The sequence below is a fragment of the Acromyrmex echinatior genome, chromosome 2 (genome assembly GCF_024713525.1).
Source record: "Acromyrmex echinatior isolate Ae372 chromosome 2, ASM2471352v2, whole genome shotgun sequence".
In the NCBI taxonomy this organism is placed as follows: domain Eukaryota; kingdom Metazoa; phylum Arthropoda; class Insecta; order Hymenoptera; family Formicidae; genus Acromyrmex; species Acromyrmex echinatior.
The window spans coordinates 15,159,121-15,185,726 of record NC_141853.1 but is presented as its reverse complement, the minus strand read 5'-3'; the positions used below and the strand labels follow the sequence as shown (position 1 = coordinate 15,185,726).

Below are 26,606 nucleotides of genomic sequence, written 5' to 3'. Positions count from 1 at the left end.
CAATTATATATTTAAAAAATATTTCTTGCGGTTATAAATCAAAATAAAAATGCCAATTGCACAATAGACTTACAATGTTTTGAGTTATTACTCATTTTTTTCTGCTTATAAGCACTTTTCATGGCAAATTATTAATATGTGATAGAACACAGCACTTACATCCATATTTATACAATAAAACGCATAATTTTGGCATTTACAACATTTTGCCGTGGCACGTCTCAGTTAATATATGTCTGAAATATTAATATATCAAATATTTATAAGTTTGAAAAATTTTCTCCATTTATTATAATAAATACATAATTAAATACTTATTTTTGAATTATAGATTGATTAATAGATTGATTAAATAATTAAATGTATAGTATATATTTCATAGCTCTTTTACCTCGTTCAATGATAAATCCTCAGAATCTTGTCCTCTTTATGTCGCAAAAAAGAAGCAGAGCAGGAAAATCTTCTCCGTGCAAACGTTCTTCTGATGATCACTTGGCACGATGTCTCGTGCGGAGTTTGTATACATTTACAAAATTTTGTCCCGTGGTTTGCAACCGTTTCTTCGACGATGCCGATGTAGTTGGTGATGGTGGTGGCAAATATATTATGTCTCTCGTAAAATTAAGTTTTTACGATCATTTTATGGTCGCGCGCGGCCCGTCGATGCTTAGTACACCTATAGGTGTGCATTTCTCACAGCTGCGCTAGAGGCTCGTGCCGACTCGTCACGGATCTCTTTCATCATACGCGTCGGTAGAACATTGTAACTATTTTTATGGACCGCAGATTTGGCCACTGAGTCATGTATGTACAGGTATAGGTAGTTCAAATTGAATCAGTTTGAACGCCTGTCATAAACAAAGCAAATTTTTGATCCAGAATTAACAACGATGATGCACTCTATCAATATTTTTCACTTTTGTTTGAGAATTTTGTATTTTTTGTGAATAGATTGAGAGGCTTGAAATTACATTATATTTTTATGTCCACCAAGAATATTTAATTATTGTAAATATAAATTATTGTAAAAGAAATACAATATAAAAATACATGTATATGTTTGTATATATGTATATGTGTATATGTTTGTTATGTAAACTTCTTTAAATAGAGGAAAGGAAAATTAGTCTTTAAATGATATGAATAAAGTGCAATTAACTTTTCTAATAAACAAATATAATACTTTTGATTACACTGCATTGAAAGAAAAGATTGGCTGCAGCAGCAGATTAGATGGTAAAATGTGACATGGCATTTTTAATTGGCTGCAATAACCAATTTTTAGTTGCACTAATCTATCCGCAATGTCAGTATAGAATTTCGATATAGGCTAACGCAATCAAAAATTAGCTGCTGCCACCAATTAAAAATGCTACGCTATATTCAGCTAATCTTTTCTTTCAGTGTATGTTATTATAAGTTAAATAAATTACTTACTTCTATTTCTCTCCTTTATTTCTGTGAGAAATGTACAATCCAATTTTGTAATGTAACCAAATGCACAAAAAACTTTGAAAAATATAATATATATTTAAAATAATTTGTATTTTCATCAAAAATGTTGTGAATCAATTGGACTAACGTTTTCTCTTGAAGGCCAAGTATAGACTGCTTCTCGGAAAAGGGATGTTCGGTTGCTCAACTGATTGCTACTTTCACTTTGTATGAAAAACTTGCTTAGCAAAAACCTGTTTTCATTGAATTTTGGGTCGAATTCTTCGCAAAAACTGTTTTCCAAACTTATAATGTCCCTGGTTGTAAACGCTTTAAGAAATTTGTTTTTGACGCATACAGAAATGTTATTTATAGATATCACAATACAAAATATAATTTCGTAAAACATATATACGTACTTTGCCAAGTAACGATTGATAATAATTGTTAATAATAATATTGTTTATTAATAAATGCCACTCTTTCAAAGACATGTGCAGCAATTACTGAATTTATAAATGTAAACTCATAAAAAAAATTCATTAATATTGCGTGGGATATTAAAGGAAAACATTATTTTTATAAATTTTTATTTACGTTGCTTTTTCCATTCGCTGCATGTAAATCATGATGCCAATTTTATCAGGGTCTGCGATCTTGGGATCTGACGTCTATGTAAAATATATCTTATACATGTATATATGTATAAGCTATAGCTGTTTGCGGACGTATATATGCATTAATATAAGTAAATATATTCAGTAACCGCTCTTGTGAACGTTCAGCAAAATATGGATACATTCACATATTATGTGATAAGATTATGTATCGTCCTCGAAGAATATTTGCTTCAAAATTATTAATATAATGAATTTTATTTCTTATCCCCTGGAATTTTTTCAATTGTTTATTCCACTAAAGTGTCTTTCCAAATAATTTTTCGCTATACATATATTATATTGTAATTTAATTTAAAACACATTTGTTTGCAACTTTAATATATTCTATTTTTTTTATATATATTATTTTCTAATATACACTATATTAATTTTAATAATCGCATCATATTATAACCATTTACGTTATTTCTATAACGTTTAAAGTAACAAAAATAATTTCAGCTGTGAATGATCTGTGATTTATATACTGAAAAAAAGATTGATTGTTGCAACAATTTAAATAATAAAATATGGCATAGCATTTTTATATGGCTGCAACAACCAATCTTTTCTTTCAGTGTATTATAAAATAATTATTAATGCTCAAGAATTTATTATCATGTATTGCAGGATATTTTTGTCTTATTTCGGTACTAGAAATGAAAAGAAAAATTTCGTTGGATTTATATGAGTTCACATGTCTGTTCCGCGCATGATCTAGCGACAGTTATGGCATTTCACCGCCATCGGTGAAAGCCAAGACTGAATTCTAAGGAGAGATCGTGCTTGTAATCGTATTATTTTAGTTGAATTATTTATGGAACATTGCCACTTGGATAAATAATGGCTAGACATGCACGAAATGCAGCGATGTCGTTTTTTGTAAGTTTGAACAGATTTATCCAACCAAATGTTCCATGTTTCTAACCCTTTTTTTCTTATTTCAGTGATATTATACTCTCGTCTGGTCATAAATTAAACGTAAAATTGTCAAATCGATCGAAAGGTTCAAGACAACAACCATAGCCATAAAGTTAGCAGACAAGCAACTGGAAAAACTTATGAATCGTTAACATTCTCTAGTGCTTTCTTTTCTATGCCTGTATTTTCGTTGTAGCTTAACGCAGCTTGAAAAAAGACTGACATAGTATCACAGAAAAAAAGGAAAAGAAGAAGAAAAGGAATTAAAAACAAAATCTAGAAAAGTTTCGAGTATTTGATTTTGAAAACATCCACTTTAGCTGTTTTATTATTAAAATTATATTGTTACATTTAATGGAATCAAAAATTGTTAATTGGAAAATTCATTGGTTATTGAAATTAATTTCGGTAATTATATAATTATAATTAATTTCAACGATACTTAAATTGGAAATATACATAATTTATTTAAAATTATCCAGAAATGTATAATCAGGATGCATGAATCATATTAGGACTTTGCAACTTCCATGAACAATTAATTCTTTTTTTTGTTAAGCAATTTTTTCTTGTTAAATTTGCACAATAATGATATATTACAATTTGTGTATTTGAAATAATTTTACGTAAATGATGGAGAAATTGAGTCGTTATATTTATACAATTATTTTATTATTATAAGAGGTATTCAGATTCGTAGGTAAATATAAATTACAAGTATTATCCACAACTTTCTCTTAGTGAATTACTCAAAGAATTATAGTATCTTGAATCTTTTTGTATTGTATTGTATCATTTTTTAATGGCCTCCTCTGTGACACATTGAATAATTTGTGCGGCGATCAAATTATAAAATGAAAACTCAGCGCCATGTTAATCTCAGACTGGTTTGTTATCTCAGGTATAACAAGGAATCTGCAACTCTTTGGAGCAAATAAAAGTCACGAAATTACATTTAGTCCCTTAAGTATCTGTATATATGCTTGGAGTGCATATACAATGTCCTAAATTGTATAGAAATCATGGGTATTTCTACGTAATATATTCAAAATGAATTGAGATAAGGTAGAGTTGACCGGGGTAAAATCATGGACGGGGATTTAGGGATGAGGCTAATGCCTTGGCATCTGGATATCTCTCGCGAGGCGTGGTTGCCGGATAGCTTTCTATCTATAGCACCGCTTCCATGCGACCCCAATCTCTTCGAGTACTTAACGCTAGGAAAATGTCTCGTAACACACTATATCACTTTACTTACTTTATTACAGCTGGGTATGCTGAAAATCGATTAACATCCGATTAAGTATTAACTGCACGTTCAATAATATTACTTTTATTATTGCTTTTTTTCTATTTTGTATCAATTATTTTTGCATGTAATAGTAATTGTTACTGTACAAGATATATTTAACATAAAATTGAGATTTTTTTTGTGTAAATAATTGGTTTAAAAAAGCAAAAAGATAAAATATATTTGAAAATAATTTACTTAATGAGTAATAGGCTCATTCAATTGTTTTGTAATTGTAATGACATCTTAAGCAGCACTTTCATAATATTAACGTATGAAATGTATTATCGAGTTCTTTTGGATGCAAGACGTGCATCGATAGATTCATTCCTCAGGTAAAACGATGCAAAGCATTAGAGTGACATGCGGAATCTGTAGAGGAGCGACAATAGGTCCGCGTGGAAGAGAAACAGGAAAGAAAGAAAAAAGAAAAATTCTAAGAGACTTAGCCTGATGAGGACCAGGTTCCCATGACGACGCAACCCCAGGAACACGAAATGGTCTAGCTAGCCCATTCTTGACTCAATACCGAGCCATACACTCACGTTGCCTACGTGCTCAAGCTCACCATCACTTTCCCACCGTCTATAAGCCCTTTTAAACTTTCCCTTCCTATGTTGTCCTTTGCATCCTTTTTGCTCCTCCTCTCCATTCTTACTCCAATAAAAAATCCTGGCGCTTACATGTTCCACTTATAGGTTTATATTACATATAGATATACGACGAATGAAGTAAAGTGGCTATAGCTCAAGTTGACAAAAAAAAGCCACATGACTCTAAGACTTGAAATCACTTTATTACGGGTTGTGTGCGATTCGCTGTTTACGTGTTCGAAATCAGATGTGTTGAACAAAATAAAAAATTAGGAATAATTGAAGTTATGTTTCTGTATAAATGTTGCATGAATTAACTGCGATTGCTTGAAAGTTATAGAGTTATATCTTACGTGGAATTTGTGTATGCAATTGTACAACATAATACATTATTAATGAAGTTAAAGAGAATATACATTAATTTGCATTTTAATAATCGAAACGTGAACGTTTGTGATAAATAAAATCAGTACGTGCCATTCATCTTGAAAACGCCGCAGGATAAATTCAGACATTTTTACTAAGATATACTAGAATTGATTAATTGATGTTATATTGCAAATAACACATGGAAATTAATATAGTGGCTCGTCAAAGAAAGATTCTTGTCGCTTTCATCAGACATAATACAGTTCCACGTCCCTCTAGGCGCACGCCACTGCCATATTGGAAGCGAACCGCTGATCGGGATTGGTCGTTCGGCCATAGCGTCTGCCTCCGAACGAGAGGGCGTCCGCGGCGCCGACAGCATTGAAGCGCCGAAAGGCGTCTCGACGCCCCGCTGAAACTGGCACGCGTCGCATCACACGGTTATGAGAGACCTGATATTTCGCTCTTTCAACCCCCTGTACTCTGCGACCCCTGCGAGCAACTTCGCGCACCGAACGTATTTTCAACGTTCGCACTTAAAACATATATATATTTAATGTGAAACGACATATGTCTTAATTAGATTGAAACCTTTCCACTTCGAATACACTGCTTGGATACACGTAATAAAATAACATGCACTTAAAGGAAGAGTAAAATTATGATTTAGATACGTCACGTATTGTTATTTACTTTATTATTCTACGTTACTTTTTCAGCTTCCGGCGAATTGTTCTCAAAAGCACACAGAACCCTAAACACTATATTTCAATTTCGCCGTCCAGTGGGAATTGAGATTTCTTTATTATGTAGAAGGGTTGGATTTTTTTAATCCTCTCGAAGGAATTAAATCTTTCGTTATGTTATGCTTAGGGTTACCGTCTGTCAGCGTAATGAGAGACAAGGCAAGAGAGAAAAAGCCAGCGGAAATATTAATGAAAATTTTTTTGATGCGTAAAAGATGAAAAAAGTTGAAATGTTAACAAAATTTTTTAAATTAAATATTTGCTTAAAAGAAACTTTTTTATTTGCATTTACAATTTTTTATTTGAAATTATATCTTTTTAAATTAAACTTTAAAAAATGCAGAGAAATATCGAATAATATAATATTGAAATATAGAAAACGATTAACGATCGTTTAAATATTGAATGCTGTGGATATAACGAAACCCCATTTCAACTTGAAACTATGAATGGAAAGAGAGATATAAAAGGCGCTAGAGATAATAAAGATTGTAAAGAGATGTCTCACATAGTGCGTTACTGTGTTAATTGCGTAACCACAAAGTGATGGAAAATATATGAACTTCTTAAATTACTTTCTTTGTCTATGTGGAGAATCTCATTAAAGATGTTTATTTGTAATACACAAATCACGGAGAGTACAATAACTAATGACACGCTTAAAGTTTATTACGAAGTTAATTTCATTTTCGAAAAAATTTAATTTATATTACAAAATATTAATTTTTTATATAATGTATTAGGATTATTACGTATCTTACTTATTGATTCTAATTTTTTTAATTTTATTTATATTTGATTTTTGTTGAAAAATTTTTTCATATAATCCATTCAAAATGATGTACAATTACAGAGAACAATTACATCATGCATGTTTAGATTTGATTTTAAGGGTAGCTTAAAAGAAGTTTATTGAATAATATTGAGTGACAAATGAATTAATTCTTCCATCTATTTTCTCTTCTTCTTTCTTGACCAATGGATTTCTGAGTGGACTAATTCTCCCAAATATTTTACACGACCATGCATGTGAGTTAGTATGGGCATTCTAGTCTAATCTCATTAGTTATTCTCGGTAACAAAAGGAAGGGAACCAAGAGCTTTCTCGTGTCTCTCTCGATTGTTCTGCGCCCTCGACCAATCTCCTCGGGTTCGCACAGGTAGAGTTTGCCAAACGCATTTTTCGACCTTCCACCGTCCCTTATTGTTCAACCTTAAAAGTAATCCCCATCTACGTAACACGTCCTGCCCACATTTCGCCGGCATTATTTCTCCCTTGACCAGGAAAACGAAACTATTCGCTCGATTGTGACATTTAGAGAAAGACGCTAAACAGTCTTTATTAGACGAGAGACGTCTATTGTATAAATACATTTTTAAACATAATTTTTAAATAGTTTTGTCGAAAATTTAATATATAAACATATACGATAGTAACGTTTAATGTTATAAAAAATTTTTTAATAAATTAAATAGGATTGAACGCAAAATGTCATTTTATATTAGTACAAAAAAAATGAAAGTCTCGTAAAATTGAAATATTGAACTTAATTTATAATAACATTAAATATAAGGCCAAAAAGCAGATTTAATTTAAGTTTGTTGAATTTTCATCAATTATTACGCGTACAATTTCGAGATAATATCTTTCCCATATTAGATAACCCATCTCTTCCTACTCAACTTTCATTCCTAACTTCGATAATAAATTCTATCTCGGGGAAATTTAAATTTAATAAATTTCCTCCAGAGAGAGTATTTTCTCTTTTCTATTTTTAAGCTTTGGCATTCAAGGCCTTTTATGATAAATCAAAACTCACAAATACATAAATTAAATTTTCTATGTTAAAGAAATCACAGCGACCAATTAATTGTAATGTTCGTTTCTCTGCATGAACGATTTCAATTTCTTGACGCTCATAATATATTTATTCACTAAATATTGTTAAGATAAAGCATTGTGTTAATAAATATTATTGCACATATGAATAAGTTGAATTTTTCGCGTCTAAAACTACAAGTTTCAGACAGATAAAGGAGTTTTCTGAAATATCAAGTTGTTTTGTAATTGAATATCACTTATTTTACTATAAGATGAATAATGAACGTTTTTAAGTGATTCGATAAAGCTAAGTTTCCGAGTGTAAAGGTAGAGCAAAGTTTCGTTATGGAATGGTTTCGTTATGGAATGGCGTCACATTAATAGTTGTACAAGGTAGAGATCTTTATACCTGCCGTGATAGAAACTACTAAAAGCTACATAAAACTCATGGTAACATGATCCGTTATGAAGGACAGTTATTAACCAACAGACCATTTAATTTGCGCTTCTGGTTTTTTTACAGGCTGACATTTTTCCTTTTGAACTTGTAAATAAAAGGCCTCAAAGTGTACGGCGCCGTGGAGAAGACGTTTCACCCGTTCGAGCTGAGCAGCAGGTACGTCTTTTCCAAATTGTTACAGTAGTGTAGCTTTTCATTATTTAGCGTTCATCTATATACTTCATTTATATACTGGAGCAATATTGAATTATTCATAATTTCGTATAAAGGCATATCTGCAATATTTTTCTTTTATTATACATTTTTTACATATAAGAAGCGGTACAAATTTTGCAAATAAAGCACGTAATTAATCGCAATCTGTTTAATATTACAGGCTTTCCCGCGTGTTCCCTGGAACACTGCCCGGTATACAAGGTGAGTTACATAATATTAATTCTAATTTGTACTTAGAATTTTATTTTCCACGATATTAATTTGATTAGAATTAAATAGAACATAATATTTACTGTAACATCTACTATAACACGCGCTATATGAAATATTAAATTTGAATAAGTATATTAAGAATACTATACGGCACTTGGCAATCAGTCGGTAACGACGAGCATACATCAGATATAAAAATTGTATATAACAAGGCAATGCGTTTTTTTTTCGCGTCAATGTGTGCAATATGCAGGTTAATTCCTATTAATTTAGTGAATGATCAGCTTCGAAAGCCCGAATGAAAATCTGGCCATAAACCTATCCATTTCCTAGGTACGTACTTGCAGTAAACAGAGGATTGTATACAACCGCGTCACACTAAGCCCATAGCTACTAAACCGCGCGCATACTACCTATAAATGGGCGGGCTGCTATAAAGTCCATTCATGATCGCGTCGCCTGTACAACAAACGTCGGGTGGCTCGCGCCTCCCGCACGATTTATTACACTCGTATTCAAGCGCGAGTTGTGTTTCCTACTTAGTACACGTGTACTGACACGATCGCGATTCGAAATCGTCCTATTGTCTGGTTCGCCGCTGACAGACCAATCGACCCCGTTTTCGTCTCGCCGTCATATTAGATTCCATTCATTATATGACCAGGTACATTAAACGTCATAGAAATCTTAATATTCACAAGGCACATCTTTTAAAGGTATTTTTGAAAAAAAAAAATACAAATTGAGTGTTATGATTATTTATGTTTATTAGTAAAAAAAAATATTTAAAATATTTAAAAATATTTAAATCATTCTTTTTTGTTTGAATAAAAAATATATTTTAAATTTTATTTTGTTTAGGCTAAATTTAAATCTGCAACATTTAATTTATTTTTTATTAATACCGAAATAGTTTTATTTGAAGCAATAATAAGATTGATTTTGTGCTGCATAACTTTCCAAGTTATTTATTTAATTATATTTATTAAATATTACATGTACGATTTTATTTATTATTTGATAATAAATTCTTTTTACAATCACGTAAGTGAAAAGCGATAAGATTTCAATTTAATTAAACTAAGATACTTTATCATAAAAATTTTTCGTTTTTTGAAATCATTGCGGAATTCTTAAAGACTTTTGCATTTCCGATTACTAATACGTGATCATTAAGACATGATTCTGCCGTGAGTAACACAGTCTGATGGCACACGACATTGATGGACAAACAGATGGAAAGCGTGTGTGCTACCGGAGTTGTTGTCAGACCGTTTTACTTTACTGCCCATAAAAGTACCGAGATTTAGACTGCAATACTGCCATGACGTATTGCTCGCACTGCGTGTACATGCACGTACACACTATCAAAGTTGACTGCGGCTGCTATTAGGCGTGATCCATGAGGGCATTTTACTAACAACGTGACATTTTGTGGGAAGGAAGACGCGAGAAGTTTGGATGCATTCCTAATGAGTTTCGACAACCTATTCGTTAAAAATGACAATTGAAAATTTATAATTACAACAGCAAAGAAATTGAAGAAATTGAAAGGATAGATAGATGTGCGCTTATAGAGTTAAGGAGAGAAGAAGCTGTAATTAAAATAGCACGTAATATAAATATCAGAAAGATTACTTACGGAGAAACTTAGCTATCTGAAATGAACGAACCGATCTCTGATAAATGTAATTACACCTGCGAACGCTAATATATAATGATAACCGTAAAATGAAACCGTTAAATATAATTATAACCGTGACCAAATTATAGCTATAAAGATACCAGCAAAACAAGGTCGACTATTATTTATTGCTATTATTAGAAAGAAATATTACTAATACAAGAATAGACTCGTTAGAGTATATTACATTCGGAGATAAGAATTCATTATGTAACTATATTTTTAAAATTTATTATATTTGTAAATATCAATTATGACTAATGTAAGTAGATTCTCTTTGTAATGAAGTATACAAAAAATTTAATTTTTTAATTTGATTGAAATTTTGATTGTCACTTTATATACAATAGACACAAGTTCTATTATATATAATTAAAAAAAAATATATTTTACTAATATAATCATATATTTTTGAATTACAAAATATCAATAAAAAAGAAAAAGAATTTAAATCTCTTAATTCAGTAGTACATTTATTAGCAGAAGACACTATCAGTAAAATAGTATCCAGCCAAAAGTACAATTTCTTATTAAGTACTGTAAGTGTAACTGCTGTCATTTCGTCGTCTAGTCTTCGTTTGTAATCTTTACATCTTTTTTCTCATTCGCCTGTGTTCTCGAGAAAAAAACAGCGGTATTGAAATTTGGTGGTTCGTAATACTCGTCGAAAGGCAAGAAGAGCAGTCTCTCGTAAGATAGTTGGTATATCGTGCTTGCTGGCCTGCGACGGTGGAGAAGAGGAAGAAAAGCAGATTAGAGCGCGCGTGGTAGGGGGATGGGGGGAGAACGCCAAGAAACGCGCGCGAGAGCGAGAAGCGGTCGTGAGAAGAGGGTGGGAGACGAGTCCGTCCGGGCTTCGCTTGCCAAACGATCCGAGAGATCGCGCTCGCGTCACTTTTGGCCCGTTCGGCTCCAAGTCGCGGGCAGAGCTCTCAGTTGACGCTCAGTTCGGCTCAGCGAGGCCAGCAAGAAGAAAGGGGGATTATTTTATATGTGTGTGAGCATCGTGCGTGTGTGTATTGGCGCACGATCCTCGGAACTGAAGAAGCGTTCTACTACCTGCCGAGAATCCTTCGGTCACATTACGCTCAAGGGGTGGTTCTACCCGATCCGATTGATTTGAAGATAAAAAACGAGAGAGATAAAGGGATTCTGCTCTGATTCCGGGAAACTTCTCCCTCTTCGTGACGACTCCAGGCTCTAATGTTCGAATTTTTGCCGTTAGTGAGTTTCGCGATTGTATAGATTGCGAACGTTCTACGCGCGAGCGAAACGTTTGATGAATCGCGCTCGGAACTCCTTCGTAATGATGGGGTTGACAGTATTCGCTGATGATAGAGACGGGGCGACGTGTGGCTTGTATATGGTAGGCCACGGGACGATCATAGCGCAGTTAGTCGCGCAGTGAATCAATCTACCGAAGATCGACGGATTGCCAAGTGTCATAGCTGGTGCTCGCATTAAATTGCGCACTTGTAGTTTTACAACGTTTTTCCCTCTTAACGCGTGGCGATCGAGCGCAATCGCCGCTCCGGAGTTATCGCGGTCCGAACGATGCACTAAATCGCGCTGTGTCATTTTGTTTTCGTTTCAACCCTCATCCTGCATCGTTGGATCGGCCGATTGGACGACCGCATAATATCTGGACGAATTATCAATCGACTCTACGATTAACGACGTTCGCACGTGGGTCACTCACTGCTGTCACATCGATTATCTTACCCGACATCGTCAACGTCGTCATCATCGTCGTCGACGTCGTGATTCTCATCGCCGCGTGTGGATCCTCTCCGTGATCCGAGGATTTGCCAAGCACTTTATCGCGCCTCCGTCTATCCTTCGCGCTGCCCGTGCCTCTCTTCGCTTCTCTCTGTTCCACGTTTATCTACCCCTCCACCTGTCTGCTGCGGCGCTGTACACCCTCTCTCCCGCCACCAACCCCGTCATCGGACGACGCGCGTATACCCGCACGATTTTCCCTATCCCCACCCGCCTTCGTTCACTCCTCGCGCCTCCGCTACCTTCTGCACGCGCTTTCTTTATTTACTCCGTGAATTCACGGACAACACGACCGGCTCGATCACGATGAGCGCTCCGTTCCTCGGTCCTCGGTGAAAATTCTCTTCCATCACGCGCACGTTTGTCGTGTTTACTACTATTGGTTTACCTATATCGCGGTCTACGTTACATTTTTCGATCGGTGTTTCGCGAATACTGGAATAATCGCTCTAATCCACATATAACCGCTTTGCTCATCACTACATTGTTATCACGATGATCATGCGACAACTTTTACATTTTGGGTGAACTCTGGTCGATTTGTGCTGATTTATCGCGCGTTAATTCGTGATTTCATTAAACGCATACGGCGGTCACGGGACAATCACTTACATTAATCAACGCGGAGGTCGACATAAATATTGTTATAACACCGGTAATAAACCGTCATCATCTGCACCATCGCCGATCACGTGGCTTGCTCGACGGCGACGCTGTACGATAATGTTCACGCCGCGCCGCTATGTGGCTCCGGCGTGGGCCACCCTGGCTCCGTCACGCCGATGGGAACAGCAACCGGAGCGGGGAATTCCACCGGGGTGACCTGGTGGGCCATGATGAACGGTTCCCTCTACGAGGACAGCCCGCCGCCAGTTCCACCAACAGCTTCGACCCTCGTATCGATTCAACAACAAACAACCTCGACCCCGGGCTCTCATCAAGCGACAACACCGACTTCACCTGGTGCACCGGTATCATCGGCAACGACAGCGCCACCGGCGCCTACAGCAAGCGCCAGTTCAACCTCGCCAAGCGCTTCTTCGGTAGCGAGCAACAGTGCAGCCGGACCACTTCATATACCAGCCAAGAGATTAACAGCGACACCAGGAGGTGGTGGTACCACTTACGGAGAAGTAGCTTGCGTGGAGTCATCAGGCGCGCCAGGTGGTCAGGCGGGCGCAGCAGGCGTGATACGTCACTCTCATTCAGCGGGCTCCCAAGGCGGCTGGAGTTACAGTCCGCATCATCCCCAGGATTCCCATTACTCGTCCACGGCGGGCGAATCGTTGAACCATCATCAGACTTACGGGGGTAACAATCCCCCCACGTATTACAACCTGGCGGCCGATCCCACCTCGACCTCCGGTTCCTCCAGGGACAACCGGAAGGCCGGACTTTTCTGGTCACCCGCAGCCGTTACCGCTGGATCTGCCAGTACCGCTGGATCTACCTCGGATTACAAGTCCTACAACTCGGCCGGCGCGGCAACTACCACGTCGACTACCGGTGGATCCACCACCGGAGCTACCGGCGCCGCCGATCCGGCCGTGTCGTCCTGCCATCAGAGCTTCTCTCAGAGTTGGTGCAATTACGCGCCATACACGACGGCGAGGCATCACCATCCGGTCGACACGGCTGGACATCATCATCCTCATTCACAGGCGGGGGTACCGTATCTGGCGCCATCCGCGGCGGATGATCGCGGTAGGGTTGCTGCCGCTATGGTCGCTGCGGAAGGTGCCTTTCCTCATGATGGATACGGTGGCCTGAGAAATTATGGAGCGCCCGAACCTGTTACTTCGAGTCCCTATCCACCTCCAGGTAAGCATCTACTCCGATTTACCACATAACAATTTTTTTTTTTTTTACAATTGCTCTCGAATTTCCTTTTACGTTTATATATGTAAAATATAACATCTTTTCACATTTAATAATGATATTATTTTCACAGAAAAATTTTCACTGTTGACATTTGTATTTGTGTTTTGAATAATCAGACAATGTGGAAAAGAAATTGATTTACTGGAGTCTTTTTTTCTACTGTTTTTGTAACGTGTTAAACTATTGTCAACGCTTCTAAAAGATGTTTGTAGACTTTAGGTAGTTTTTTTTCATTTTCACAGAATGTTGTCGCGAATCGATTGTAACAATTCCTCGAACGTCACGTTCAGGAAGTCCATTGAAATTAATAAACGTCCCGTGAAATCAAAGCAATTAGTTCCGTAACAGCTTGACGACTGAACGAAGACGTTCCGAATGTTACGAAGAAAGACATATGTAACGTACGCTACGACAAAAGGATCGCCTGTAATTTACATTAATTACACGTGACTTCTTAAAACGAGCGTCTCAGGTATTCCTGGACAATCCTGACGAACTTATTCGACAAGTAAAGACCGCAGTTATCGTTCATTCACATCGTTCTCTTTTGTGCTTCCTCCCTTCTCTGTCCTTTTCTCGGGATCCTGCAACCCATGAAACGTCGCATGAGCAACAACGAACGGCGGCGGGTTTATTGGCGGCCGTAACTCGTAAACTCTGGCGCGCGCCTCCGATCAGCTGATCCGTTCCATGACCCGTGCAGGCGTTCAGTCTTTCCGGCTAACGGCTGTTTCGCGCGCTTATATTGTCGCGACTGCCTTCCCATTATTTTACTTTTGAACGAGAATTTTTTTCACATCGACTAAAGTTTCCCTTCAGGAAGATTAGTACGATACGCTGTGCTGCTTGGCAATGTTCTTTCCGCAGGAAAATACTTGTAATCGTTATTAGAATAAAAGACTATTAGAATAAAAGATACCTTTTTAGCAAAACATTAAATATATACTTTGTAAAATGAGTCATTAATCTTCCTTATTTTTTAACATTTGTTCGGAATACTTATTACGGTATATAAATCACCGTGATAATAAAATACTCTGCGAAGAAGTGACATTAATTTATAGATACGCGTCTTTTATTGCGATACAATCGATATATCACAGATTGTAAATTATATTCAACATAATTATATCGCAACGGCAATGTCAGCTTTTCATTCGTGTGGATATTTGTTATTCATATCAAGCGTATAAAAAGGAAGGCGCGTCTCATCGATCGTTGGCATTCGTTCGTCGTGTCCTTCTCAAAAAGTTTCGTTGTGTTTTGTTTGCGACATGCGCCACGACACTCCTTGTTGTAGTTTATCGTTACTTTGTTGCTCGTACGAGCGCCATTGACGGCACTTTGATAACCGAGACAATTCGCATAATCAGCCGCGAGCTAATCGTAAGCGCACGGAAGGGAGATGTGCGTGTGTGCGTGCGTGCGTGTGTACGTGCAAGCGTGTCACATACGAAATAGTGAAACGCGGGCGCGCACCCGTGTATAGTTTAAGCGTAGCCCAATAGATGGCGGGTCCATTATCTTTACTCGTTCGCTCGGAGACCAGAGAGTGTGCCGCTTCCACTGTATCGCGTCGAACCATCCCATATTAGTCCAGGTAATCTCCGAGGAATTACAATGTCGGCCAGATGTCCCCGACACAAGTCGATCTCTTCCGTGAAATTATCTCCGCTTCATCGAAAGAACGCGGGGCTCTCCAAGCTATCATTTATTACCGCGGATTGGTATCCACGCTTAATTAAGCCTTTGAGACCTACCGGTCGTTATTATGCGCACTTATATCATGGGCCAGAATAAATTTAACATAAAGTATGGCTTTATCAAGTCCATTTTACTTTGAAATAAATTCTATCTGTTTTGTACGAATAGTAAAATTTAAATGGAGATTTACAATTTATTTGCTAATTTTTATTTAAAAGAATATATATAAATTCTTACGTATTTACTTAACATTTTAATTCGTTGAAATAAAATTCATTGAATAAATGTCATTGAATAAAAAGTTAGTTAGGAATACGACAATTGATTGGTAGCCCTATTGTCTTAAATGTTAAGTTATATAATTAATAAAATATTTCCGTTGCTCGGTATTTACAATATAATATTGAATTTATTATAGATTGTAATTTATTAAAAAATGTTAAAATATTTATCCATTTCTTGATTTATATACTTAATTTGTATATTTGAACTTACGTAAATTAATAACAGAAATATATTTAGTATAAGATATAAAAGATGTCGCGATTGTTCCCAATCGATATTACACTCCGCGATAATCCTAAACCCTTATAGACCCTTTGACTTTTTCTATCAGAAATCGGATATCAATTTGAAAAAATTGCTGCAATTTCCGACAATCACAGATATTTTTCGATCTTTCTATATTATACTAATCTTTTTTTTTAATTCTTTTTATTAACAATATGACTTTGTAATTTTTTGTATCTTTTAAAATCCATTGTTTTTTTTTGTAGCTCTAGATAAATAATATCTTTTGATTTTTTAATATGTTAATTATAATAAGTATTTTTAAAAACTTTTTTATATCTGACTCATATTTGATTGGATGTGTATAAGATTGATTTAAGAAATGTTTAATTCATTATGCAATTATCATATTCCAGTTTAAAAAATATGTACCGTTATGTCGTTTATCTTAATTTTTGAATTAAGTTGAATAAAAATTTTAAAATAAAAAATGTATTTATGTGAAAATTAGATCGCTAGTCATCTGTACATTATTTTTTAAAATGTGAACTTTTAATATATTCACTTTTTTGATTGAATCTTAAACTAGAATATTTATTCCGAAATTTATAAAACATTAAATAAACTGCTATCTAAAGATTTGTCATTAATTCATTATTTATTCATTTAATATATATATACACATGCTCTCTCTCTCCATTTGTCTTATATCAATATTTGTGATAATCCTGACCTTTGTTAAATATTTTTAATATTTTGTAGTAAGAGTAACTGACCTTTGTTAAATATTTTTAACAAAGGTCAATTACTCTTACTATAATTTTAATGCGCAATAAATAATTACTTAAGCAATCGAGGCAACAAGAGAACATATCGATAAAAAAAAAAGATAGAGAAAGGCTCGAGGATGGAATAGAGGAAAATGCGATAATCGAACTGGGATAAAACTCGGAGCAAAATTCTTTGTTTGTTCACGCAAACGCGTATCTTATAGTTGAAGATATTTATACGATATATATTTATAAGATATTATAATACAACATATATTTTAATAATTTGCGTGTTAATTGACTCGCGTTTACGTGTTTTTATTTTACGATTTAAGCTGCGAGAAAAATTATAGCTTTAATAGTAATAAATTTAGAGAACTGTCATCTTAAATTCATAAAAATACCTGCGTTACATCTGACATATTATAATGATGCGCAGATAGCGTCCATTATATGCACGTGTTCCGACGGATCAAATAAGGCTGCATTCGATAACAGTTTTTATTCAGATTGGCTAAAGATAGACGATTCGATCCCGAAGATAGATTAAAAAGTTTTTGTGGCTAAGATTTATTCTTGTGATGAAATAAATTATTAATTAATTTTATCTTTGATGAAAAAGGGATCAATTTGACATTTTGTGATATAAAATGTAGCTTCAAGAAACAACCCCTTTTTCCTTTTTCTATATACATGAAAAATATGAAATATCGCCAGACAAGCCAGCAAATAGAAATAATTTTGTTGCATTTGCGTACACCAAGAAGACGTTTATCCAGTCCATGGCTGGGTTAAAGATAGCCGGATGAGTCGCGAGCTTTCGTAATCGCTTCATTCCACTGGCGCGGATGTGCCGTATGTACCTTGCACCATCCCATCGTATATTCCGCTTTAACAAATGCATTCGCGTCGCTCCACATTCTGGGTTTGCAACGGAGTATAGTGTACCCTGTTAAAAACCACCGACCAGTCGAAACGCTCTAGGGAACGAGCCCAACAACAGTTCCGCGCTAACTCCGGCTTCATGTTTTTCGTGCGGTTAGTAGAACCGGTCCAATTATATCATACCACTGTGCCAGGAACGGCCACGGCAACCCTCGTGCGCATGTGTACCGTGTGTATATATACGCGTGTATATGTATGAATAATGTTGCGCACGCACATGCAGCTGGAGTGCACGCTTTGACATTCGGAGAGTTGCATCAGGCGCGGATTTAGTTGCTGATGTACCCCACCCAGATCTAGTTCCTCTTGTAGAATCTTATATACGAGAACAATGGAAAGCGAAGAGTTTGAGAATGACAAAATATCAAATTATAAATGCTTAATCATCGTTTTGATGTGACAATTTTGATCAACATTTTTTAAATGTGATTTACTGACGAAATAATCATTTTTATTACATACAAACAGTAATATAGATCTTATTACATACAAACAGTAATACAGAATACATTGTTCAATAATTTATTACGAGAATTAAAGAAATTAAAAAGTATTTATTTTTGCGTTTATAATTAGTAGCGATCTGAATATTTTAATGTAATACGATTAATTCTGGATATCTGCTCTCCTTCCTTTTTAGGACTTTTTTAAGGAATTTTTTCTGGTATCACGGTAGCGACTGTATTTTCTGAGAGTAATTTCTCTGGATTGATATGTTTATTACGCAAGATGATAAATTCAAGCAATAAATGAGCACAATTTGTATTTATTGATTTATTATACGATCTAGATGGCAAAAATATTTGTCTAATGAATGATTACGGAACGTTTACTAAAAAAGAAAGAGTAACGGTATCGGTTACGCGCCAATGCACCAACTAACGAACCGGTGTATTTGCGCTTATTTTTGCTAATCATTTCGTAGCACAATGGCAATTATGATAAAGAAACAAGTATAACCACTTTCTTCATTCAAAATCTACTCGAATGTACTAATGACTAGAAACTAAGTAGAAACTAATCTCTACACATAGTAATAAAGTCTATGATACATTTGATTTGATTTAATTTATTCGTTTCGATTGATTTGGTTATTAATTATAATCGTATTATCCAATACGAATAAGGCTAAAATAAATTTAGTAAAATGAAAAGCACAAGTGACATTGAAACCCATCTTGAGAATTTATTCACTCGCCTTTGAGACATTTCCTTGCTGAATATTACTAGCTAGCAGCTAGGTTGTTTTATCATCGACAAACTAATTGTGTTAAGTGATGTGGGGTTCCTCCCCATCTTCCTTGTTTCCCGCAGGTTCGCTTGCGGGTGTGGGAGTCGGGGTTGGCGTAGCGGGAATGGGCGTCGGGTGCGGCAGCTCCAACCCCTTGGAATGGACGGGTCAGGTGACGGTGCGGAAGAAACGCAAACCTTACTCCAAGTTTCAAACTCTCGAGCTGGAGAAAGAGTTTCTCTTTAACGCTTATGTATCGAAACAGAAGCGATGGGAACTCGCGCGCAACTTAAATCTGACCGAACGCCAAGTCAAGATCTGGTTTCAAAATCGTCGGATGAAGAACAAGAAGAACAGCCAACGGCAGTCTCAGCAGCAAAATAACAATAACAACAACAACAACAGCAGCAGCGCCAATAACGCGAATCACCACGCGGCGACCGGCAGTCATCACCATCCGAGCACCGCACACGCACCACCCTCGAGTCACCACGTGGTCGCGCAGGCGCATCACGCGAACGGCTCTACGAAGCATCATCAGTGACCCGTGGCCTTCTCTGGGGTCGTCTTCGGGCATCATCATCACAGTCATACCTCGTCCAGCAGCGGGGGCAGCCATAACAGCCTGGTAGCAGGTCATAGCCATAGCCTCCACGCACCGCAGTCCCAGACACCGCTGCCGCCGATTCACGTATCGTCGTCGGGCACTGTAACGCCCGCCACGGCCGTAGTCCATCCACACACACATACGCACGCACACTCCGGCAGCCATCATCATCAGCTGGCGCACGTGGCTCAACAGTATCCCGCTCTCCTCCATCAAACGCCTCATGGCTTGGCCGCCTGAACGTACTGAACGCCCCAGAGAAAACCCGTCGAGATGCCTCGAATAAACTCGAGGCAATACCGCTAAATCGTCGATCAATATCCACGTCCACGGGAATTCGATGAAAACTCATGGACTCTGTCGAGCAGCCGTTCAAAGACTGCTTCTATTAAGGAAAGATAAAAAGTTCGCGCGTAGTATATTATTATTAATTATTAATTATATTATTAATTATTAATTATATTATTATTATTATTATTCACAATCAAGCGAAAATTTCGCTATTGTATAGAAAGGGCGCGTTTGGGGCCATTATTTCAAGCGGCCCGAAGACTCTTTTCGAGTGTCGGTGTCGGGTGTCGGTATTTTACGAATAGTACACGTCATCGGGCGACACCAAGCAATCTGTCCAATTCGTAATTCGGTAGTATTTTCTCCAGTTATATATATATATATATACATATATATATACATAAAGTAAAGAGGTAATTAATGTCACTTAATGTACCCCTATTCCTCCCACCGCCCAGAGTCTCCTCTTTAGTCGCATCATGTCACTCGTTTACTCCGTCTCACATCCCTGTCTATTATCGGGCTCGGATCACACATTTGGAGATTGGAACGTATCGCAGTTACACCCAGAATTAATTCAATCAGACACCATTGATTTTGCAGTTAGGGCTGGACGGTCCATCGAGAATCGCAAGAAATAAAGCGGATGGGTCACTTTTAGGGGTAAGTGGACTCACTGATCTCGCGTAAATGCATGTGTATCGCTCTTTAAATGAATTTTTCACTTCGGTATGGGTATATTATATATGATCGAATTAAGGATCTGCAAATCTTGTCAACTACCTACTTATTGTACAGCTAGGTAATACTAAAAAGTTAATATTAGCAAAAATTTTATTATTGCTCGTCATTTACGCTCTTTTAAATATTATTTCCTTGAAATGTAGATCATAAAAATGGCATCTAGATTTGCGAAAAATGTCTGTTCTCAGTAATATTTAAATTTAAATGTCAATTATCATACATATATGTATAATTTGAACAAACTTGTGGCGTAGTTTACATTTATCAAAGTATTATTTATAACGATGATTTTTGATTCAAGAAGAAAGATCAAAAGTAATTTGTCAGATAAATACTTTCTTTTTTTGTTAATCAATTATTTTCCTGTCATGACAAAATTAAAGAGTGATAATTTTGAAGTCAGTGTAGAACACGAGCGTATCCGAAAAGTTAGGTAGTTACGTCCACAATGTCGTACTAATCACCTAAAAAGGATCGCAAATTAGTACCTATAATTCTTATATTAGTATTGAAGAAAAGCGATTTATGTTAAAAATATACCTAGTAGCCAGAACTAGTGGTCTATTGTACCATTCTAGGCTGAGTTTGGGATCTTCATAAAAATTATGATGTTATACAGGGTTAAGATCGTAGGCTCAGTATTTTCATCTTCGCGCGCGGGCGAAATTCTTGCCGTGAAAGGATTAAAGGTTGTGGTACTTAACACTTTAAACTTTATTAGTTTACTGACGAGATAGTGTAATTGCATTATTTTTTATGATAATTGATGACACGTGATACAAATTTTTGGTTTAAGTTGTTAAAAAACCGATGTCGAAAATTTTTTTCTAATATTTCATTACCATTGGATATTTTAAATATCCGTCGATAAAAACCGGGCGTGATGTCGATTGATATTTTAAATCGACATTTGTTAAGTTTTAATATTAAAAATTAATTTAATATTAAAATTAATTATGGAATTGATATGTTCTTATTAATTATAATATATCCTATATACTTTGGCTAGACTTAAAAATGTCTAAGACGTATTTGTTGATTAATGTTTATTAATAATTATGTATACATGATTATTGATAATTATTAATATATATACATTTATTTTTTTGCGTTCAGTGAATGTCACAAGTATTAATCTTTAAATATATCCAATGGATATGTCACGATGGATATATCGTGTCTTCCGGTCGTTTTACATATTTTTGTTTAAAACTCGTGCTCATGTCTTTCACGACGAGAAACGTAGTAAGAGAAAATCGATCCCGTATGAACGAAGTCCTAAGCGCGGCCGGAATACAATTTTGAACAGAACATCAGCGATTAAGTAAGTAATCTAATCAGGTGTTAAATGAAAAAGAAATTATCTCACTGGATCTCTATTCTAAGGTGCAACATTATCTAAATTACAAAGGGCTACTGAGTCCGTGTGAATGGCTACAATATATTATATACGTGTATTTTGTGTATGTATATGTATGCGTGTGTTTTCACGAGTGTATGTGTGTGTTTGTGTGTGTGTGTATATATATATATATATATATGTGTACGTATAGGTATATTCGCGCACATATATATGTATGTATGTTTCTGCAAGCAAGAGTACATTTGTTTCATGTGTGGTGACACGAACGTGTCACACGGCTGTGGATACGAATGTATGTTTTGTGGTACAAAATGAAAAGTAGGCACAGACCTTGCACTGGAAAAATCGATAGAGAAAGAAAGCGAGAAAGAAGGACCGAGAGCGTAAGCAAGAGGGGCAAGAGATATGGAAAACCCGTGAGTAAGAAAAATAAGATAAAAAGAAAACAAACATAATTATGAATTGGAAATTCTTAAGCGTATGAAATAGCTGCGAACGATGGCAGCAAATAAATACGGCTGAAGAAATAAAGACAGAGCGCGATAATGAGACGTGGATCGTATAGAGTGAATTTGAATTCGTGAGAGACTGAGTTCCGGACAACTGTATAGTTCTGCCACGGTATTGTAACAGTTAATTATGTAACGACGATAATATAATACAATATAAATGATAACGAAATAAATAATTTCAAATGGAATGATTAAATGAGAAATTTCGATCGGACGGTAGCGATCCTGTTGCATTTACCGTAAAGTCCGAAGCTTTGCTACAAGTTGATTGTAATTATTAAATATACCACTGATGATGTTTATTATGCCTATTAAAAAAATTCTTAAGATTATTATTATATTATATTATATTATTATTAATATTATTATCATTATTATTGTGAGCGTCACGTTAATATTATGTTATTGTTTTTATTGTGTGTTGTTTTGTATGTACCTATCAGCCTATAATAATAATAACATTATTACAATAATCTATATGCGCACACAGACACAGTAGCGGAACGGAGAAAGGAAGTAAATACACATTATTATCTTTGTCCGCTCTAAATACTGACTTGATTTTTCGACCCACAGATTTACGATGCCCAATTCTTGGGAGAGAACTTTTCGATCTCTTAACATACAAATTGTATGTTTTCTGATTCGTGGAAAATTTTATTATGAAAATTTAATGCTTAAGATTTTGCACTAATTCTTAATTAATGGTCTGGAAAATTCAGAAAATGAGTAATCTAAAACTAAAGTTATATGTTATGTAGTTGAGGTGCTGAAAAAAGAAAGTGGGTTGAGAGATAACACCTTTTTATTTAAAAGAAATTGTTTTATATGAAAATGTTTTTAAATATTTTTGTGACTTAATTGCTAAAATATTTTTCTGTTATTTTTTTATATGCGACGATGAAGCTATAACAGTAATAACCAAGTTATTACTAATACATGAAATAAATGTAAAAATCATAATTGTACCATTTATGTTATTCAATATTGCTCTTCATGCAGTAAAAACCTATTAGATCATCTTTCTCTTGATTTGCCACTTCATATTGTATATTATCATGCGCTATATCTGTAAATTATATGCGTAAATATTAATTGTTTAATATTCTGTTCAAAAATCTCCATCACATATGATCATTATATCACATATGACAAAAACATATTACAAAATATTACAAATAAATCGTCATGTTTTTTTATCAAATTAATTATGTTCAACCTATGCATGCAAAAATAATGAAGAAAAATATTTTTGCAATCCTTTTATATTACATTTTAACAGGCGTACATTAAAATATGATGTAAATTTTCTTTTATGTAAGTTAAAACTTTATATACTTTTGAAATACTTTTGAAATTATTATAATTTTCCAAAACCTCTGAAAGTTATGAGAAGTACAATATAGTTTATTTAAAAGTACTCAGAATATTGCAAAATTTTTAATTTAATGTTATATAATATTTCGGTATTCAACATTCATATCAACATGGAATTACGCGATTATTTTATTTTTGTATTTGACATGTGACAAATCTTGTAATAATTAACAAATCATCTAATAATTTTTGTTTATATTGACTGTCCCTTATAAAATATCATTTTTGCGAGTTTAAACGATTTTTATTTTACAAATTTTTGTGGTTCTAAATGCATTACAGTTAAAAATAATAAAAAGATATATATATATATATATATAAGAGGCATTAAATCTGCGATTCAGTATTCAACATATCAAAGCTTAATATTACATAATATTTTTTTAATATCTGCAATCTCTCTGATGAAATATATTATGTTGAAAAAGTACCTGTACTATTTAACACCCAACTGTGCTTATTGAAATGTAATGCTATTTAATCCACGAAAATTTATAATTTATTTAAAACTTGAACTTTTTTATGAGTTTAATGATTAATAGGTTAAAAAAAATAGTTAAATATTATGACTTTATTATTATTCTTTAATGACAAATGTCTATAACTTGAGAAAAATATGACATGAAGTAAATGCAAATTGTTTTTGTTACTTTTAAACATGTTTTCAAAATGTGCATTTTATTCAATTTTTTCCATTCCTACATTTATCCATTCACATTTTAATTGTATTTGTATGATATTAAGATATGTTCGTAAGATAGAAATTATATGCTACTTGTAAATAAAAACAAGATTATTCCTGTATCGAAGTGCAATAATAAAATATGTTATATTAGTGCCAAAGTAATTACAGAGAAAAAAGCATGAAGTTCCTTCCGTAATCAAATGAAATACAATAATTAATCAAAATTTTTTTACCTCTTAAAATGTATTATACGAAGTAAGTACTTATATTGTATTTACACTATTATATGTAAACATTTTTATAATTTTGAAGTGATAATTTTAAATTAAAAGTACTTGAAGATTATTTAAATATAGAATTACATTATTTTTATATTTTTAACTTGCAAGTTATATATATTCTTAGAACATATATTATATATACAATTGTTAGTAGAGTAGGATATCTATAAATTTTTTTCATATTTTATATTTATGCTTTAAATATTCTTTTGCATGCAACTAAAAAACTAATTGATAGAGATATGTAAATTTTTACTCACAGTTACGAATTCAGAATATTATATTATGTATAAAAATCATTTAGATATAAAAAACATTTTATCATTATAAACAATAAGAATCTTACTAGACCGTACATTTGAAAATTCGATAATAAGAAATAGAAGTAATAACGAAGAAATAGATCCAATAAGGATCCAATATAAGAATAAGATCCAATATTGTTATTGTTTATATTACGTCATCTGAAAAAAAAAACGTTCCTATAGTTACACTGATTATTGCGAAGAATAATGCTAAAACCTCGTTTCTAAAGGCTTACAACGCTCATACAGAGTACAAGAGATCCGGGTTCGACTCCCGGCCGAGGTAATATTTTTTGCAAAAAATTTATTTACAACTTCAGCATATTAACATCTTTCTACAATAAGATGCCTGGGATCGATCATGTAATTTTTTCTCTAGAATGAAAACGTAAAAAGTGAAAAATTTTATGTATATATGCATGACATATACACACATACATACAAAAAATTTTCACTTTTCACGTTTTTGCCCTAGGGAAACATAATCGATACCCTGATTGAGTATCAAATTATTAAAAATTGATTGTCAATTTAATTCGTGATATTATTACAGTAGTTTAATTGCGTTTATAAGCCCGAAAAACCATTTCGACGCGGCGCCTAGTTCGAATGATTATAAATATGGTATATATGCATATTATATACCATATTTATATAGTATATAGTATATATACATATGTATATAGTATATATATATATATAGTATATATATATATATATATAGTATATAATCATTCAGATTGAATTATTTAAACTTTAAAGATCTAGTTTTGATCGTTATGGCCATTACTTCTATTTCTTATTTTATCATTGTGTCCTATTTGATATATAATATAATAGTAGATCATGTAGAGATATAATGATGATATTAGAGTTTATAAAATTATTTTGAATTATTTACAAATATTAGATATTAAATTAATTATTATGTAAAATTATATGATATCCTAATTAATACATATATTTAGATTTTGACAGATATACAAGACTATAATAAACGACAATATCTTAGAATTTTGTAAGATTTGTCAAAAAAGATTTTTAATTGAAAATTTGTTGGTAAGTACTAAACACATAGCGCAAGATATTATTTATATTTATTTTGTAGATTGTTCTTTACTTATATATGTATACACACACACACACCACACACACACACACACACACACACACATATATACATATATGTTAACTTAAAAATAAAATGAATGGA

General features: G+C 34.2%; 1 protein-coding gene across 2 annotated transcripts; it reads left to right on the top strand.

Annotated features, from left to right (window-relative positions):
* Positions 1-10,804: 10,804 nt before the first annotated feature.
* Positions 10,805-25,149, top strand: LOC105147183 (uncharacterized). Of its 2 annotated transcripts, none has more exons than XM_087402648.1 (2): positions 10,805-14,008; positions 19,312-25,149. In XM_087402648.1, exons 1-2 carry the CDS (start codon positions 12,970-12,972, stop codon positions 19,770-19,772), a joined length of 1,500 nt encoding a protein of 499 aa, XP_087258774.1. In that variant the 5' UTR covers positions 10,805-12,969; the 3' UTR covers positions 19,773-25,149. The 2 variants fall into 2 exon arrangements, with proteins under 2 accessions (XP_087258774.1, XP_011056335.1); XM_011058033.2 differs by having other exon boundaries at positions 19,273-25,149.
* The last annotated feature ends 1,457 nt before the right edge of the window (positions 25,150-26,606 follow it).